The sequence below is a fragment of the Vicia villosa genome, linkage group LG1, assembly GCF_029867415.1.
Source record: "Vicia villosa cultivar HV-30 ecotype Madison, WI linkage group LG1, Vvil1.0, whole genome shotgun sequence".
Taxonomy (NCBI): domain Eukaryota; kingdom Viridiplantae; phylum Streptophyta; class Magnoliopsida; order Fabales; family Fabaceae; genus Vicia; species Vicia villosa.
Genome location: NC_081180.1, coordinates 104,139,620 through 104,159,320, shown reverse-complemented (window position 1 = coordinate 104,159,320; position 19,701 = coordinate 104,139,620). Strand labels below are relative to the sequence as shown.

At 36.1% G+C, this 19,701-nt stretch overlaps 1 protein-coding gene across 1 annotated transcript; it reads left to right on the top strand.

The window, feature by feature from the left end:
• The first annotated feature begins 15,189 nt into the window (after positions 1-15,189).
• On the top strand, positions 15,190-17,599 carry LOC131613776 (piriformospora indica-insensitive protein 2-like). The gene is made up of 2 exons (XM_058885419.1): positions 15,190-15,942; positions 16,256-17,599. Exons 1-2 carry the CDS (start codon positions 15,733-15,735, stop codon positions 17,477-17,479), a joined length of 1,434 nt encoding a protein of 477 aa, XP_058741402.1. The 5' UTR covers positions 15,190-15,732; the 3' UTR covers positions 17,480-17,599.
• The last annotated feature ends 2,102 nt before the right edge of the window (positions 17,600-19,701 follow it).

The window sequence follows — 19,701 nt, the reverse complement described above, 5'->3', positions numbered from 1 at the left end:
TTGCAGTGGATTATGTCTCTAAGTGGGTAGAAGCCATCGCTACACCAAAAGCGGATGCCAAAACGGTGCTAAAATTTTTAAACCGTAACATATTCACATGTTTTGGCATGCCTAGAGTGATCATATGCGATGGTGGATCTCACTTTGTTAACGAACAGGTGGCGAAAGTGCTGGACAAGTATCATATCAACCACAAGATAGCATCACCTTATCATCCCCAAACCAACGGGCAAGCAGAAATTTCAAATAGAGCAATCAAGAATATTCTCGAGAAGACGGTGTCAGGATCCCGTAAAGACTGGTCGGTAAGGATTGATGATGCCTTGTGGGCATATATGACAGCATACAAAGCACCGACTGGTGCATCGCCTTTTCAAATGGTTTATGGTAAGGCATGTCATTTACCGGTAGAGGTGGAGCACAAATCACTATGGGCCTTACGTTTCTTCAATAGAGATGATAGTTTGGCGTATAAGAAGAGGAAGAATCAACTCCATGAGCTTGAGGAATTCAGGTACCTAGCATATGAGTCTAATAAAATGTATAAGGAAAATATGAAAAGGTACCATGATAAGAGAATCAAGAAAAAAGAGTTCAAGGTGGGCGACCTTGTGTTACTATTCAATTCTAGGCTCAGGCTCTTCCCAGGAAAACTGAAGTCTAAGTGGTCAGGACCGTTCATAATTAAGGAAGTTAAACCATACGGTGCCATTACTATCGAGGATAGTAAGACTAAAGAAAGTTGGACCGTTAATGGAGAACGGTTAAAGAACTACCTTGGGGGAGAGTTTGATAGAGAAGTGTGCACAATCTCACTTTTGAACACCTAGTTAAAGGAGTTCGACCGTCGAGCCATGCGACGTTAAACGAAGCGCTTGTTGGGAGGCAACCCAACAGAGTAAGTTCTTTTATTTTTCTGTTAGTTTTATATGTATATCATCAAATCAGTGCAATGAGAGAAAGGAAGAGTATAAAATATTGAAGTGGGGAAGTGCAAGCAGAAAAGAGTCAAAAAAATTTTTTACACCGCGCCGCGAACCTCAAGTGGGCGCCGCGACGCCAAACAGAGACTTTTGCGCGTCGCGGGAGTAACCTTGCGCGCCGCGGTAGTGTGAAAAAATAGATTTTAATTTGAAACTGCTCAGTTCCCCCTCATTCTGTTTTTTTTTTAAACTTCCAACTCCTCAGAGCGAAATATCGCGAATCTGCAGTATCACCCACTAATCTTGTTCATTTTCACTCATCATTACTCAATATACAGCAAGGTATGTTCTTCGTTCTCTACTCTTGTGTTCTAACCATTTTTTTTCTCGAAGGTAACCCTAAATCTTAGGTATTAGGAACCTAATGACATTTGTGCAAACCCTAGGGTAGATGACATTGATTTGTTGTTCAATTGCTTTTCCATGGTCTGTTTAAGGGTGTTAGGGCTTCAGAGAAGAACCCATTGCAGGGAAGCTCCTTCAGATGCGCCGCGGGAAACCGCAGTCGCGCCGCGGCTGGATAAAATTTGAGAAAAGTTGTTTTGTTTTTCTGACCCTATCTATTGCTCTGTAATTTGTTGTGATAATTGCAGATGAATCCTGCCAAGAGAGTACGCACCAAGTCAACAAGTTCTGGTCCTAGAGGAACACGTGCTACGGCAAACCAATCTGATCGATTTCTAGGTCGGGCCCAAGCAGACAGGTTCAAGAATCTGGGTTCCCGAACCATTTTAACTGAGAAAGTGGTTGTTCCCTTAGGATAAGGAGGAGGTCCTTATGCTACTATGTGGGATTATCTTGAGAATAGGAACTGGCAACGTGTGTTTGAACCACACACCGTCATTGACTATGACATAGTAAAGGAATTCTATGCAAACGCTATCAAAACCACCGATGAATCAGTAGCCTACACATATCAATCCTATGTAAGAGGAAAAACTGTGGAATTTGATAGAGCTTCAATCAGTGACTTTTTAGGAGAACCCCTCCAATTGACGGAGAATGAGAGGTGTTTCTACAGGCAAAATATAACTAACTGCGCAAATCTTGTGGAGCTGATGTCTGAAACAATTTGTATTCCAGGGAGAGGACCAGAACTTAGCCAGCAAGGAAATCCAACCCACTACAACAGGAAGGATCTGAGCATCCATGCAAGGGGCATTTTATCTGTGATCCTGTACAACATCAGGCCAAGAACACATGTTACCACGGTTCCGCTCGATGTGGCATTTTTGATAACCGCCATCATGACCGAGAATACTGTTGATGTTGCCTTCATTCTCTCGAATGAACTGCGCCGAGCAGCATTGAGTGACACACAGCATGGCATCAATGCCAAATGTGTGCTACCCCTACCCGGTCTGATTATGGGATTATGCAAAGAGGCAGGGGTAGAAATTTCGGGACAGGGACACCATGTGATTAACACTTTTATTGATGATGTTTTTATTGACAGGTTTTGTGCAAAGCCATATTATAGGGATCAATCAGCGGCCACTTCTCAAGCTGGACCTTCTGTCTCTGCAGCACCACCTAATAGTAGTGCAGCCCCTTTTGATCCTCTAGTGGCTCATCACTACTATTCAGCCATGTTTGAGGAGAACAAGAGGTCCCAGATCTTCTTGCATGATGCTATGCAACAGCAGTACAGGAACCTTTCTGCTGCCCCTGAGGAGAGAACTTTCCCAACCCGGGAAAGCTATTTCACATATTGTTGTTGGCCGGAGACCAACCCTTTTCCTGTTGGGGGGGATGCAGGTGCAGGTGATGCAGGTGCAGGTGGCGCTGGGAATAATAACCCAGAGCAAGAGGATGAAGACATTGATGCCGATATTGATTCGATGTTTGTGTGAGGTGATGTGAGAGAGGAGTGAAAATAGTTTATTTCTGGTAACTGATGAGATGATAATACTGCTGCTGTTTTATTTGTTTTTATGTGACCTGTACTCTGGTGAACCTTAGGGTCACTATGACTTGTTTATTTCTTTAAAGTTTATGTTAAGCATTGCAATTAGTTTGTTTCTTTTCTATCCATTTCGATTTAGAGTGGATAGTCCCACAACAGAGTGAGAATCTCAAGCAAAGCACCAACAACGGAGCAACATGCGTGAAAGTGGTAGTGAGTGAAGTGAATTTTTTTTGAAAATTTTTTAGTTCACTTACTTTTTCAATAAAGTGACAAAGCAGGTATGGATTTTTGAACTCAAACTCCTAATGTGTGCATGGAATTTAGGTTGTTAGTAAATACTTAACAGAAGTTCTTCATGGTACACTATTTTATTGGATCGGTTTAGCTTTAACCATTGTGAGGAAAGCCTTCCATTGTTTACTATATGCAGGAGACCATCAATTGTTTTGACTTGTTTGTATCATGCTAAACCGGTTGTTGCATCGTTTGTGGAAATCGGTGAAAGTGATTTAGGCACTTGTTTGAATCTGAGAGTTCTTTTAGCCTATTCTAACGTAAAACTTATTTTCTTCTGTAAGAGTGTGATCTTTTTGCTAACCATTCTTTGAACCTGAGGTCAAGATAAGCATCATAATATGCACCAAGGAAAATACCTGGTGAGTTTTGATCTCAATAAAAAGTTTTGTTTTGGACCATCAACCATAAAAGTTGGTGATGTGTTTTCTCTTTGACCTTTTTAGAAAGTAGGGGAGCATTCATATAATCTAAATACAGGTTGATCTCCAAGTTGGGGAGAGTCACATTCAAAAGAAGAGTAAGTACATGTGGTAATCTGTGAAGGATAAAAGAAGTTCGTAGCTTGAAAAAAAATAAAATAATAAGAGTTTATGGAAAAAGAACAATGTTTGAATCTAAACAGTTGTTGAAAAGAAAAGGAAAAAAAAAAGAAACACAGAGCTACGAATGGAAAAAGATGAACGGGTAAGAAAGATAAAGTTATAAAGAAGAAGGAACGAGTTATGATTTGGATGCTTCCCTAGTTTAGGAACAACCCTTGATTATCTTCTTTTCTTTGAATCTAAACCGCATTACAACCCTAGAAAGACCTTCTGATTCTCAGATTCCACAGGACTTGATACTAACAATTTGGTGAACGTATGATATGGATTCTTGTTGATTCAATTGTTTGGATGAGTGTTGAAACCCTCTGTTGTTCATCATAATTTTTGATGAGAGTGATTAGTGCTGATTCAATTACAATTGTGTATTGTTTTGAACTTCTGGAGGTTATTTTCTTTCAAAAATGTGTTTCGTGTGTATGTTCTGAGTTTGCAGGAAGAGGAGGAGTATTTTGACTTGGTTACTAAATTGAACCACTTGAGAAACCTTTTTGAAAAACTTGTTGCATGACTGTTGGTATGTTTTGTTGGAGGTAAGTAATTTTGTTTAGGGACAAACAAAGCTCTAAGTTGGGGAGAGTTTGTTAGGAGTGAATTAATGGTAAATTCATATGTTAATATAAGTAATTTCTGGTCTAAACTAATGCAAATTGTGATAGATCCATAGGTTTTTAATGAGAATTGAACTGAAAAGGTTTCGTTCATGTGTAAAGAAAATCGAATCACTTGTGGGTATTATTGATGCAGGTTTAGAGCTGAAATGGAGCTTTAGGAAAACATGAAGAGGAAAGAAATTTGGAAGTCTCAAAGGCAAAGCAAAAAGGCAAAGTTTGATAAGGCCGCGCCGCGGGAATTATAGCTGGCACCGCGCCAAAATCTCTATTTTTGATCGCGCCGCGCACATCCGTTGCCGCGCCGCGGCCTCGGCGTTAAAAGCCCAAAACTTATAAATAGAAGCCCTAGATTTCAAAGTAAGGCAGATCTTTTGTGAGCGAAATTAGGAGAGCATTCTGAGTTTGCAGTCAAGAATAACAATTGAAGGCCAAATCTTTACCAATCGAAGACATTCTGTTGATGAAGATGAATCCCTCTATTAATTCTTGTGTGTTCTCCATGCCTATGGAGAGCTAAATTCCTCTTGTTGAGTTTGAGGTAGTAATTAACCTATGAATATACAATACCATTGATTCTTTCCTATGAACAATTGTTTGAATTTATTATCAATAAGAAACTTTGCTTTTATATTAAATTATTGTGGAGTCTTTGATCGAAAGAAAAGATTCTAACTTTTGCCCTAGGTTACTATATTGGTTCAATCTCAATTTGCAGAGATGGAATTGTGATTGAGTTTTCATAATTATCGTTCCTTATTACTATTATCGATATTGATATTTGGAGAGATCGAATCTCATACCGGTAAAAGTCTATCTAATTTGATTTGCAGACATGGAATCATATTTGAGGATAAGTGAAGATAGTAATTCAAAAGATTGTTCAATTGTGAATTAATTGATAAATTGTATAGGAATAGGTTGATGAACCCTAAAGCTCAACATATTTCCTTAATCGTTAACAAACGTTCATTATTTACATTTAAATTATTGTTTAAATTTGATAGTATTATAATCATAAAACAAATCCAATTACTTTTTCTCACTCAAAATAAATAACTATAGAACGACAATGATATTAACCAATCCCTGTGGATACGATATATTACCGAAAATATTTACCCACAAATACTTTCAACAATGACTTTTTACAAAATACGATTTTACAACCTTTGCAATCCCACATGTGCTGGAAGTATCTAATTGCAAAGCAAATTGCTTCTTGGAAAGTAACATCCTAGTTACTGAGAGAATTCAATTGCAACTGATGAAAGTTTTATAACACGTAATTTAGAAGAATGTTTTACTGAACACCATGTTAGACGCTGGCCTTAGGATCTAGAGGGGGGGTGAATAGATCGTACACAGTTTTACGGATTTAAACGACTTTTCAGCGGAAGTAATTCTGAATCGACTCGCGTCTATTCCGAACCACTATCGAAACGATTATATATGTGTTTAAAAACCAGTCAAAGACTTGAAGTAAATGATAAGAGTGTATGTTGCAGAATCAAGGCGTTTCTCTTATTGAAAATCAGATTAACTTTTTGTATGATGGACAATGTTTGCAATGCAGTAAAAGTGATAGAAACAAATATACAAACACTTGGTGATAATGATCAAATTGAAGGTAATTCAATGTGTGGTGGATTGTGATGTTTATGTAAGAACTTAATTCACAATCTTAACACTCGAATCGTTGATCAATTTGCTATTATAACCAAATATGAACAGAATGTAAATGAAAAGGTAAAAGCGACAAGAACACGATATTTGTTTAGGCAGTTCGTCGATCGTCCTCGCTACGACTACGTCTGCCCCCAATTCCAAACTGAAATTGGGTAATCTTTCATTAATGTTGAAAGTAGTATATACAAAGAAGATAACAAAGCGATAAACGATAAACCAATTATGTCGATCCTTTGAATCTTCTTCCCCCTTAATCTTGAGCAAGATCAAGGTTATCCAAGAGCTTCACTTTGATTCCCTTCTGCAGTGTCTTGATTCCTTGAACTCCCCGTTCCTCAATCGTTACACTCAGCCGAATCCTCAATGAACGCCTCTTGATAAAAACCCCAAAGAACCACCCGTCGTGGAGGACAAAACCCGCAGATTTTATTCACCAACAAACCCCACAAACCTTCACCCACTAGGAATCTTCAATTCCGTTCCATGGACGTTATCGAACTCATCACTAACCCGCAACGCAAGAATGATTATGTGTAATTGTGTTGGAGATGATGAAGAACGAAGATGAGAAGCGTTTGTGTATCTTTCAGTCGTTGGTGTTGCTGAATAATTAACCCTTGCACAATATATATGATTGCATAACAGTTGGAACCAAGAATAACTGAATTTTGGACTTTCTTGATCAGTTAGGTCGACCTCTTGTAGAGGTTAGGTCGACCTAGCAGTGCTTGCTGAAGTTTGCTCCCAGTTAGGTCGACCTGTTGAAGGAGTAGGTCGACCAGAATCCTCTTCAAATGCATTCTGGGGACATTTTCTCAGATTAGGTCGACCTAGTTGATGTGTAGGTCGACCTAACAGGCTGGTATGTAAAATTCATCAATTTAGGTCGACCTGAATGGTGTGTGAGTCGACCTAGCAGGAGTATATGAATTTTTCTCCATTTTAGGTCGACCTGGGTTGATGGTAGGTCGACCTAACTGCTGCTTTTCTGCATTCTTCTTGTTTTGCTTGTGTTGAGTCAACCTTTAAACATAATGGGTTGACCTATTCTATCATGAGTGATCAATGCTTGCTTTTCTTTGAGTTTTCTGCTTCCGTCTTGTTGTTTGAATGCTTGTTTGAGTTTGCCATGAATCAAAAACATCTTTGAGTGTAATCTTGTATTCACATACTCCCCCTTTTTGATGATGGCAAACCATTCGTCTAAGCTTTGGTAGTAAGTGATAAAGACTCAACAAAGCTCCCCCGTACATCCAGCATCTATCTCTCAACAAGGCAATCTCTCAACAAAGCTCCCCCGTACACTCAGCATCTATCTCCCCCTTTGTCAACATCAAAAAGAGAAAACAAGAGAATAGGAGAGTAACAAGAGAACCATAGATAACAATGCTAGCATGTACAGTATAGTAGATAAAAGGTAGTTAATGATAGCATGAGACACATATGTGAGCAAGAGTAGTTTTTATGCATGAAGTCACTATAAGCATGTTAATTGATAGCATATTATAGTATCAATAATATTTTTGGAAGTGAACAACAATTACGTTACCGCTTTTTCAATATGACGCCTGGCTTGATGATGAACTACCTTTACGCTAAGAAAAATGTTAGCACGAAAAATATATATATACATAAAGTAAAGAAATAATATTAAGAGAAAACAAACGTAATTAGCCCAAATTAGAGATATCGAGTATCCCTAATTCCCTACGAATGTTGAAGTATTGCTCCGTTGCTAGAGGTTTGGTGAAGATGTCAGCTAGTTGCTTCTTGCTTTCTACATGTTCAAAAGTAACGTCTCCTTTCTCTACATGATCTCGTAGAAAGTGATGCCTTATTTCAATATGTTTGGTACGTGAGTGTAAGACAGGATTTTTACTCAAGTTTATGGCGCTTGTGTTGTCGCACATGATAGGTATGCGATCAAGCTTAATACCAAAGTCAAGAAGTTGTTGCTTGAGCCATAATATTTGTGCACAGCAGCTTCCAGCAGCTACATATTCTGCCTCAGCAGTGGATAATGCAACCGATACTTGTTTCTTACTATGCCAACTTATCAATGAGTTTGAGAATAGATGACACGTTCCACTAGTGCTTTTTCTATCGGATTTGCAGCCAGCAAAATCTGAATCGGAGAATCCTACCAAATGACACTCATTTCCTTTTGGATACCATAGGCCATATGTAGTAGTTCCACGTAAGTATCGCAGAATTCTTTTGACAGCTTTCAAGTGAGATTCTTTTGGACAAGATTGATATCTTGCACACATACACACACTAAACATAATGTCTGGTCTTGAGGCAGTAAGATACAATAGTGAACCTATCATACCTCGGTATAATTTCACGTCAACCTCTTTACCTTTCTCATCTTTGTCTAGATTTGTATTTGTTGCCATAGGTGTGTCAATTTCCTTTGCTTCACTCATTCCAAATCTTTTGAGCAGCTCCGTACAATATTTAGTTTGATTCACAAACGTTCCATGACTGAGTTGCTTGATTTGTAGGCCAAGGAAGAAATTTAGCTCACCCATGAGACTCATCTCAAATTCACTCTGCATAAGCTTAGAAAAGTCTTTGACAAGTTTTGCATTAGTCGACCCAAATATAATATCATCTACATAAATTTGGACTAAGAGAATATCCTTATCTTTTCTTTTAATAAAGAGAGTAGTGTCAACTTTACCTCTAGAGTACCCTTGACTAAGGAGAAATTTGCTCAAACGTTCGTACCAAGCCCGAGGGGCTTGTTTAAGACCGTATAGAGCACGTTTCAGCTTATAGACATGAGTTGGATACATGTAATTCTCAAAGCCGGGTGGCTGAGCAACATAGACTTCTTCATTTATATAGCCATTTAGAAAGGCACTCTTAACATCCATTTGGAATAGTTTGAAGTCTTTAGAACAAGCATAAGCAAGTAAGAGACGAATAGCTTCGAGACGTGCTACAGGAGCGTATGTCTCTTCATAATCAATACCTTCCTCTTGATTATAACCTTGGGCAACTAATCTAGCTTTGTTTCTAGTAATAACGCCGTTTTCATCAAGTTTGTTACGAAAAACCCATCTAGTGCCTATTACTTGATGATCTCCCGGATGAGGGACTAAGTCCCAAACATCATTCCGTTTAAATTGGTTTAATTCTTCTTGCATGGCCATTAGCCAATGCTCATCAAGTAATGCATCCTTAGCGTTTTTCGGCTCAACTTGTGAAACAAAAGCAAAATGATGACAGAAGTTACTTATCTTTGAGCGTGTTGTAACGCCCCTTGAGATGTCTCCTATTATATTGTCAATTGGATGGTCTTTCACGTTTGTCCAGGCCTTGGGAAGTTCTTCATTGTTTGAGATGCTATCTTTTTCATTTTCATTGTGAGACTCATCTTTCTCTCTCTCAGCATCTTTCTTTACAATACTTTCATCCTCATCTTCCTTATCCTTGACAATGTCTTCAGTGGATGGACACTTCCTTTACCAAGTATGGCTCCCCGATTGTTATCTCCATAGGTGACATACCCCTTTTTCTTTGCTTGAAACTCAACGAAAAGAGATAGGTCTCCAGTCATGTGTCTTGAACATCCGCTATCAAGGAACCACAACCTTTCAGCAATGTCAAGACACTTTTCCTGCAAGATTAAATTAGAGTGGAAGGTCCCCAATCTTCATTGGGTCCTGGATGGTGAGTACATAATTTGTTGCACTTAGGCAACCATTGAAATACTCCTTTAGGAACTAAAATTCTCCTAAATTTGCATTTTTCAATGGTATGTCCCTTTTTGCAACAATAATGACAGGTAATATGATGAGAATATGGAGTTTTGCTAGTTGATACTTTTGGTACAAAAGTGTATTTGCTATATAAAGGAGTATACGATCTTTTGAACTTGTTTGGATCAACCGCAAAAGTCACTTTTGGTTGTAGAGCCTTGTCTAACTTGGCTTTTAGATCTCTTACTTCTTTTTGCCAAATGTGACATGTCTCACAACCAAACCATGATGTAGGATCTATTTCAACTTTGTCCTTTTGAATGTCTAGCATAGATTGTTTTAAAGCTTCCATATCCTTTTCGGTTTTCTCAACTTTTGATTCAAGATATGAAAATATTTTCTTATTTGAGGCCAAAAGTTTGAAAGCTTTAATTGCATCTCTATGTAATTCTTCAAAAGCAAGTTTTAGTTGAGAATGAGATACCTTATCTACGAGTTCAGGTTTAAGATGACTTACAGCTTTCTTTTTCTTGTTTTGATGAGCCATGAAACATAGGTTTGCTGATTCTTCTTCATCACTTGATGAGCTTTCACTAGATGAATCACTTTCCCATGCTATGTAAGCTCTTTTAGATTTGTTATGACCTTTGCTTTGGTTCTTCTCCTTTTCTTTCTTAAGGTATGGACAATCCGGTTTGTAGTGACCGGCTTTCCCACAATTGAAGCAAAGACCTTTGATCTTTCCTTTGTTGTCGTCATCTTGTTTGAACATGTTTGATTGCTTTCTATAGTTGATCAAGCCTTTGTCGGAATGTTTTGCTCCATTTTTCTTCAGATATTTGTTGTATCTTCGCACAAACAGTCCCATTTCCTCATCATCGGAGTCTTCGTCATCACTTGTGTCACTATCCTTTGGCTCTCGTTTTGAGGTCTTGGAGCTCGAAGCTTTTAGAGCTATTGACTTCTTCTCTACCTCTTTCTCCATGTTCTTTTCTTTCTTTGTCCTCTTCTCATGCATGTCAAGGCATTTAAGATGCTGTTCATGTTCCTCTAGTTTACCAAAAAGAGTGGTAATGTCTAAAGTGTTGAGATCATTTGCTTCCTTAATTGCTGTAACTTTGGGTTGCCATTCCCTGTTCAAACACCTTAAGATTTTGTTAGTAGCAACTGCATTGGAAACAGGTCTATCAAGAGAATTTAATCGATTTTTCAGATGAACGAATCTCTTCTGCATGTTTTCGATGGATTCACCATCTTCCATGTGGAAGAGTTCGAACTCTTGAGTTAACATATTGATCCTAGCTAGTTTGACATCATCCGTTCCCTCGTGGGCAACTTGCAATGTGTCCCACATAGCTTTAGCTGATCTACAATGGGAAACGCGATAGTATTCATCAACTCCTAGAGCTGAGATTAGAATGTTTCTCGCTTTCCAATCGTATGCATATCTCTTTTCATCTTCAGCATTCCAAGTATCTTCTGGTTTTGGAACAACTGCACCAGCTGCATTTGTCATGGTGATCTGAAATGGACCATTGACAATAGCTGTCCAGATGTTCCTATCAATTGGATTGATATGGACACACATACAATCCTTCCAATAGCCGTAGTTTTCGCCGTTGAAAACTGGAGCTCTATTATGAGCCCCTTTAGGTCCGGAAGCCATCTTTCCAATAAGTGTTTCACGTAGCACGGAATAAACCAGAGCTCTTGATGCCACTTGTTAGACGCTGGCCTTAGGATCTAGAGGGGGGGTGAATAGATCGTACACAGTTTTACGGATTTAAACGACTTTTCAGCGGAAGTAATTCTGAATCGACTCGCGTCTATTCCGAACCACTATCGAAACGATTATATATGTGTTTAAAAACCAGTCAAATACTTGATGTAAATGATAAGAGTATATGTTGCAGAATCAAGGCGTTTCTCTTATTGAAAATCAGATTAACTTTTTGTATGATGGACAATGTTTGCAATGCAGTAAAAGTGATAGAAACAAATATACAAACACTTGGTGATAATGATCAAATTGAAGGTAATTCAATGTGTGGTGGATTGTGATGTTTATGTAAGAACTTAATTCACAATCTTAACACTCGAATCGTTGATCAATTTGCTATTATAACCAAATATGAACAGAATGTAAATGAAAAGGTAAAAGCGACAAGAACACGATATTTGTTTAGGCAGTTCGTCGATCGTCCTCGCTACGACTACGTCTGCCCCCAATTCCAAACTGAAATTGGGTAATCTTTCATTAATGTTGAAAGTAGTATATACAAAGAAGATAACAAAGCGATAAACGATAAACCAATTATGTCGATCCTTTGAATCTTCTTCCCCCTTAATCTTGAGCAAGATCAAGGTTATCCAAGAGCTTCACTTTGATTCCCTTCTGCAGTGTCTTGATTCCTTGAACTCCCCGTTCCTCAATCGTTACACTCAGCCGAATCCTCAATGAACGCCTCTTGATAAAAACCCCAAAGAACCACCCGTCGTGGAGGACAAAACCCGCAGATTTTATTCACCAACAAACCCCACAAACCTTCACCCACTAGGAATCTTCAATTCCGTTCCATGGACGTTATCGAACTCATCACTAACCCGCAACGCAAGAATGATTATGTGTAATTGTGTTGGAGATGATGAAGAACGAAGATGAGAAGCGTTTGTGTATCTTTCAGTCGTTGGTGTTGCTGAATAATTAACCCTTGCACAATATATATGATTGCATAACAGTTGGAACCAAGAATAACTGAATTTTGGACTTTCTTGATCAGTTAGGTCGACCTCTTGTAGAGGTTAGGTCGACCTAGCAGTGCTTGCTGAAGTTTGCTCCCAGTTAGGTCGACCTGTTGAAGGAGTAGGTCGACCAGAATCCTCTTCAAATGCATTCTGGGGACATTTTCTCAGATTAGGTCGACCTAGTTGATGTGTAGGTCGACCTAACAGGCTGGTATGTAAAATTCATCAATTTAGGTCGACCTAAATGGTGTGTGAGTCGACCTAGCAGGAGTATATGAATTTTTCTCCATTTTAGGTCGACCTGGGTTGATGGTAGGTCGACCTAACTGCTGCTTTTCTGCATTCTTCTTGTTTTGCTTGTGTTGAGTCAACCTTTAAACATAATGGGTTGACCTATTCTATCATGAGTGATCAATGCTTGCTTTTCTTTGAGTTTTCTGCTTCCGTCTTGTTGTTTGAATGCTTGTTTGAGTTTGCCATGAATCAAAAACATCTTTGAGTGTAATCTTGTATTCACACACCATTTATATTTTGTTGTAAAGAGAGTAAATTAAATGGAGAGAAGTAAAAAAACTAAAGGTAAAGGAAGACCTAGAAAAATTATAAGAGAAACTATTAAGAAATATCTCTAGGTTAATGAAATGGATAGAAACACGGTCTAGGATAGAACATTATGGTGGAATTTGATCCATGTAGTCGCCCCCACTTAGTGAGATAAGACTTGATTGTTGTTGTTGTTGTTGTTTACAAAACACGATTTTATAACCTTTCAATCCGAAGATGCTGGGATAACCAATCACAAGGCAACCTACTTCGCCAAAAGCAACCTCCCGGGTATTAGGAGTATTCAATCGTAACTTACGAAAGTTTTATAACACTTAACTATACTAATGGTTGAGACTATTCCCTCTTGAGACTCAAGCAACCGTTACAATCTCATAATTTTATTAATCAAATGTGCAAATCTCTATGTTAGGTCTTAGTTGCCATCTTAATCAATTCTCTTAATTCCGTAGACGACAGAAAAAACTAAGCTAAAATAAAATCATATAATTAAAAAAACAGAGATTCATTACATAAATGATCATGGAGAATTATAAAGATCCTTAGGTGATTAATGGCTTTAACAATAGAAAAACAATAAAAACTTACAATGATTAGAAACAATCCTCTAATGACAACCTTCAGTTTCCAATCTCTTTGGTACAAAAATGTGCCATAGACTCTCTAAAACTCGAAATTCTATAATAACTAAACATGTTTCTCAATTTATAGAAAATTTCTAAAAAATTGTAGATCGTGTCACGCTTACACTTAATCGCGTCATGATCTGAAGATTGTATGTTTAGCAATTATGGCAGATTGTTTGGATTGTAGCGTGTCGCCTTGACCCTTTTTACACTTGATAGCACCACTATATTTTGAAGGTACATTGCTATTGACCTTTTTTTTATTTAATTTTTCTCTGATTTTCTTTCGTTCTTCATGTGCTATATAGTATTGTCATTGCATCGTCATCGTAACTTTCACAGTAAAATACTATGAATTTTGTCTTGTTAGAATGTTTTCAACTTGATTTGGTCTTTTTCATTAATATTTAAAACCTTTTATTACATGGAAAATGCATTACCATTAAGTGTATTTAAAAACAACGAAATTGAATACTATTAGTGCGCGAATTTCATCCATTTCTATTTTAGATTTTCAGGAGTGGAAGTCTATTCAATGTGATACTAAATCCGATTTAAGGATGACATTTTGATAATTAGACTCAAGACCCACACTAAACATAAAAGTGAAAATGAGAGTCGTATTAATATCCCAGGATGTTAAGAGTTCCGGACTATCAAATATATATGTGTTTTAGACATCTTTTGAAACAACTTTTAATAATATAAGTCCATTTAACATAATATCCTAATAAAATTTAAAATGAGAATGTCATTTAAGTTAGATTTCGGAGTTAAAAAAATACAAGCTCTTTAAACAATGAGTAACATTGATATTTGAATTAACCATAAGATATACCAAATTAAGATGATCAACATTAGAGGGAATGACCTTATATTAGACAATTTCTGCATACACTGATCAAGATGTTCATGACCATCGCATAAGTTAGGCACTTCAAAAACCACATAGACATGAAAAATAATTAATATTGCCATGGCTACAAGTTTTGATACAAAATAGACCAAACGCGTTTCATTCATTTGAGTACAAAGCATGGTCCAATTCTGTACCTAACTGTAACTCTGGTAACATAGCAATGTGATTCACTGCATGGTCCTTTCTTTTTCCCTTGTAGCCTAAACGGTGCTGTCAAAAACCATACCGGATAAAAGCCTCATTTGTCTTGCATGCATTCCCCTCTCTCTCCTCTCTCTCTTGCATGAAAAATGGTCCCCTCTCTACCATACCATACACCCAACCTAACTCACTCTCCTCCAAACCCTTCAATACTCAACTACCTATAGCCCTTTAACACTAGTTATAATAGCACCTAAACTTGTGACTAATGCTGCTTGCTTCATAAACATAATCTAGTAACCTAGTAATGAAAATCAATTATTACTACTACAACACTTTAATAGCCTCCTAAACTTGTGACTAATGCTACTGCATAATTCCAAACACTAGTTATCCTAATACTCATATAACAAAAATCAATAAGACAAATGAATATAGGGTGTGGAAATTGTATATGTATAGCATATAGGTACAGAAAAAGGAAAGCCTATATTTGCCATTCATATTATAGGTTTCACAGACTTCTGATCTTCTATTAAAGCCATTGTTATTATTGTGACTTTTGAGCTTCGAGAACTGTGATAACAAGATATTGTGTTTTTTCTTTCTCTCTTATTCATATATATATAATTCTTATTCTTATATTCTTATATATATTCTTATATATATATACACAACATCAACATGGTTCCTTAGTTTTTTCCCTAAACACAAGGAAGAAAACACAGGTTATCAGGCTTTGTTGTTCAGCTTTTTTGTTTCCTTCATTCTCATTTCCCTTTTTTTTCCTCTTCAGTTGGAGCATATTTTCAGGATCTTGTTCTTTCTTTCTTTCTTCATACTACAATCCATTTTTCTTCTGCTCTTATCTTCACTATGCTCATATCATTATCTCTATAACAACAACACTCCTGTATTCCCCTCAATAACAACATCATGAAGTGTATTAAACCTATCATTTTTACTATGTTTATTATTCTATCTATGAATGAAGCTTCTTATGCACAAGAAGAACCTTCTTCTGATGTTACTCCAATGGAGAAACAAGAGCTTGAAGCTTTGTACTCAACCATTCAAGGCTTTGTTGGTGATTCATGGAATGGCTCATCTCTCTATCCAGATCCTTGTGGCTGGAGTCCTATTCAGGTACATTTTCTCAACCTATATGTACCATAATAGTATGCTAGATATCAGATTCTGGAACTGTTCAAGATTATGAGTTTTTGATGTAATAGTATAAATCAACATTATAGTCTTTGAAATTGTACAAGAGTATAGTAATTGTCCTTATCTTTATCTCTCTCTTCTGAAATTTTATTGGCCACACATTAAATGAGTACATATCATTTAAACTATGTATCAGAAACTTCTGAAAGTTTTCAATTCAATATTGAAATTATAAAAAAAAAGTCAGAACATGATTTTTTTTATTAATTATTTATTTTATTTTATGCTGCAGGGAGTTTCTTGTGATATTTTCAATGGATTTTGGTATGTAACAGTTCTTAACATTGGGCCTATTCATGATAATTCTCTAACATGTTCTGACGAAAAATTGGAATTTAGACCAGAATTATTTAACCTCAAGCACCTTAAAGTTTTAACATTCTTCAATTGCTTTCAATCACCAAATAGTCTTCCGGTTTCAATTCCGACCGGAAACTGGGAGAAATTACGTGAGAACTTAGAGTCAATTGAGTTTAGATCGAATCCCGGTCTCGTTGGCAGCATTCCTTCGTCTTTCGGTGTACTCAGGAATCTTCAGTCAATGATTTTACTCGAGAACGGTTTATCCGGTCGAATACCTCAAGAAATTGGAAATCTTGTGAAACTGAAGAGACTTGTTTTATCCGGAAACAATTTCAGTGGTAATGTTCCGGATAATTTCGGCGGGTTAAGAGATTTGTTAATCCTTGATTTAAGTCGAAACTCGTTATCCGGAACATTGCCTTTAACATTCGGAGGGTTAATTTCGGTATTGAAGATTGATGTTAGTCATAATTTTCTTGAAGGAAAGTTGCTTAATGAGTTTTCAAGGTTGAAGAATTTGACACTATTGGATTTAAGGAACAATAGATTCTGTTGTGGATTGGTTAATTCTTTACAAGAGATGAATTCTTTGGAGGAATTGGTTTTGTCCAATAATCAATTAGGTGGTGATATGAGGAATTTGAGATGGGAGAATCTGAAAAATTTGGTGATTTTGGAACTTTCTAACATGGGACTAAGAGGTGAAATTCCTGAGTCATTGTTTGAGTTGAAGAGATTGAGATTTTTGGGACTTAATGATAATAATCTTACAGGTAAAGTTTCACCTAAGCTAGAATCACTTCCTTCTCTTAATGCACTTTATTTAAGTGGAAATAATTTGAAAGGTGAGATTCAATTTTCAAAAGGGTTTTTTGGTAAATTGGGAAGACGTTTTGGTGCTTGGAGTAATCCTAAACTTTGTGTTCCAGTTGGTGTTATGTCATCAGACAATGTTCCATTTGGGGTGAAGCCATGTCATGAACAAGAAGAAGAGGTTCATTTGGTGAAAGCTGATACAAGAAAAGAGATTCTCAATGGTGATATGAACATGAAGAACAACACTTCTATGGGATTATCTAGTTATGCAAATTGTGGTTTATGGTGGATATTTATGATTTTGGGTCTAGTTCTGAATTGTTATATAGTTTTTTAAATTATGAAATATGTAACTTTAGATTTTAATTAGTTAACCTTTAAGATGTTAGTACATTACATTACAACAAGTTGTATGTCTTTTTTATGTTTTATTCTAACATAATCTAATAGTCTTGTTAATTGGTAAGAGTTTGATTTATTTTGTTTAATGTCTGTATAATATTATTTTTAATAGCATGTTTTTTTTATTATTTCTGAATTTATGGTCAACAATATTTGCAGACAATTCTGCAGAATTGCAATAGTAACTGATGTGAAATCATATATACACATGGGGACTGTAATGTATAATGTAATCTGTGTGAATATTGTACTATCACACAATATGAAGCCACTTGGTTTTTAGAGTATTTTTGCTGTCTAATAGTTTGTTCTAATTCAGATATTACACATTATTTGAATTAATTTTTGCTTTGTTAGTTGTTACATAATGTAACTGCATATCTTGATAAAATTATACTAATATCCCAAAATTGAGTAGTATTTTGAGGTCAGAATTGAACTTTTTTTGAAAAAAGATTGGTATCTAACTTAAGAACGGTCTAATTCCCGAGATTGGTTTCATCATTTAATTGCGGAGAGTTCTGTGTTGACTCACCCAACACAAAAATTATTGACATAAGAGAATTTGAACCATAATCTAACTACTCTTCCTAAGATTAGAATTGAACATCTTACAATCCAATGTGATGTCAAGTTGAGCTTTCAAGTGCACATAGACAAGAAGAATCATCTGCAACATTATCAATATTTACGGATATTTTTATACATTTTTGAATAAAAAATTGAAATTTTTTATGCGCAATTGAAGAAACTAATCTTCTAGATTGAGGAGGACCATCATAAACAGTAGAATTCTCTCTTAAAATGATTTAACATTGTTGTATGTTCAGAACTGAATCTTAATTCAAACCTAAGACTTCTGATTATTTGAAAGAGATATCTTACTATTTTATTCATATTCTTGAGTCCTTATTAATTTTATTTATTTATATGGCACTTTTTATTTTTGTGTGAATATATATATTTTTTTGTATTTTCCATTTTTTTACTATTATTTTTGAATGCATGAGGTTATGAATTAAATATATGAAAGTGAAATATGGAGGATTAAAGATAGTAGGCTTGTATAGCTGTTAAAGCAGAGAGGTGTCTAACTATGTATGTAGTTAATATAAGAGTATAGGGTAGTACAAAGCTTTTAATGGACCTTAGGTTTTTAAAGAAAACTACTATGGGTCTGGGTTCATTGCAAAAGCTATGATCTGGCAATATGACAGATCTGTGCTCTCTTTGTTCAAACTTGGTTTTCAAAGTTGTTTTCAAGGTATTAAACATTGTACAATAAGAGAGCAAAATTGAATGTTCCTCATCTTTTACTTGTTGGAATTCTTCTTATTTTGTTCCCCTCAAGGAAATTTTGGTCTCAATCTTACCACGTTTGTGGTTGGTTTCACTTTCACCGTTGGTTTGTGGCTTTTATTTTGTGGGTGTGGAATATTTAAAAAAGAACACATGGATTGAAAAGAAAAGGAGAAGTGAAATACATTTGTGGCCTCATTGGTTTGGCCGTGATAACACCAAACACGCGTTTCAAACACTTCCCACCTCGAAAATGAAAAGCAACAAAACATAGTTTCTGCTTTGATGTGAAAATGTATTGTACTTTTGGAGATTCAGCCGTATATCCAAACATGCTATTGGAGTTGGAATGTAATCTCTACTATAAAAATATTAGTCGATTATGATTTGAATTTAGTAGTTTTAATCATATTTAAATTTTGAAACAAATCGTACATTTTTATGTGTTGAAAACAAATCATATTTAAATATATTCATGCAAAGATGAGTTGAACATAATCAATTCTAAAATTTATAATAAATTATTTTTAATAAATCAAATCATCAAAAAATTAATTTATTTTTAGAATTATTTTTGTCATATAAAAGATTTAATGGAAATAATTTGTGATTGTGTCTATTACCTATTACCAATTATTGAAATGGAGAAATACTCAACAATTTTGATAGACCAATACAAACCAAACCCAATGGCCTACACATATCACTTGGAGTAAACATTCCTTATGACGTCTGAAATGTGTTGTTGGCGCATTCCTCTCAACTACCATAGTAAGTTAGAGATAGGTGCTTGTGTTTGAGATTAGGAGTAGAAATTCGTGGTAGTATGAATCGAGTAGTTTTCTTCCATTACTAAGA

Bases quoted from the DNA above. Each gene is read 5' to 3' on its own strand.
- LOC131613776 (XM_058885419.1), top strand. From the start codon at position 15,733: ATGAAGTGTATTAAACCTATCATTTTTACTATGTTTATTATTCTATCT. The intron at 15,943-16,255 runs GTACATTTTCTC...TTTATGCTGCAG, and splicing joins GTGGCTGGAGTCCTATTCAG to GGAGTTTCTTGTGATATTTT.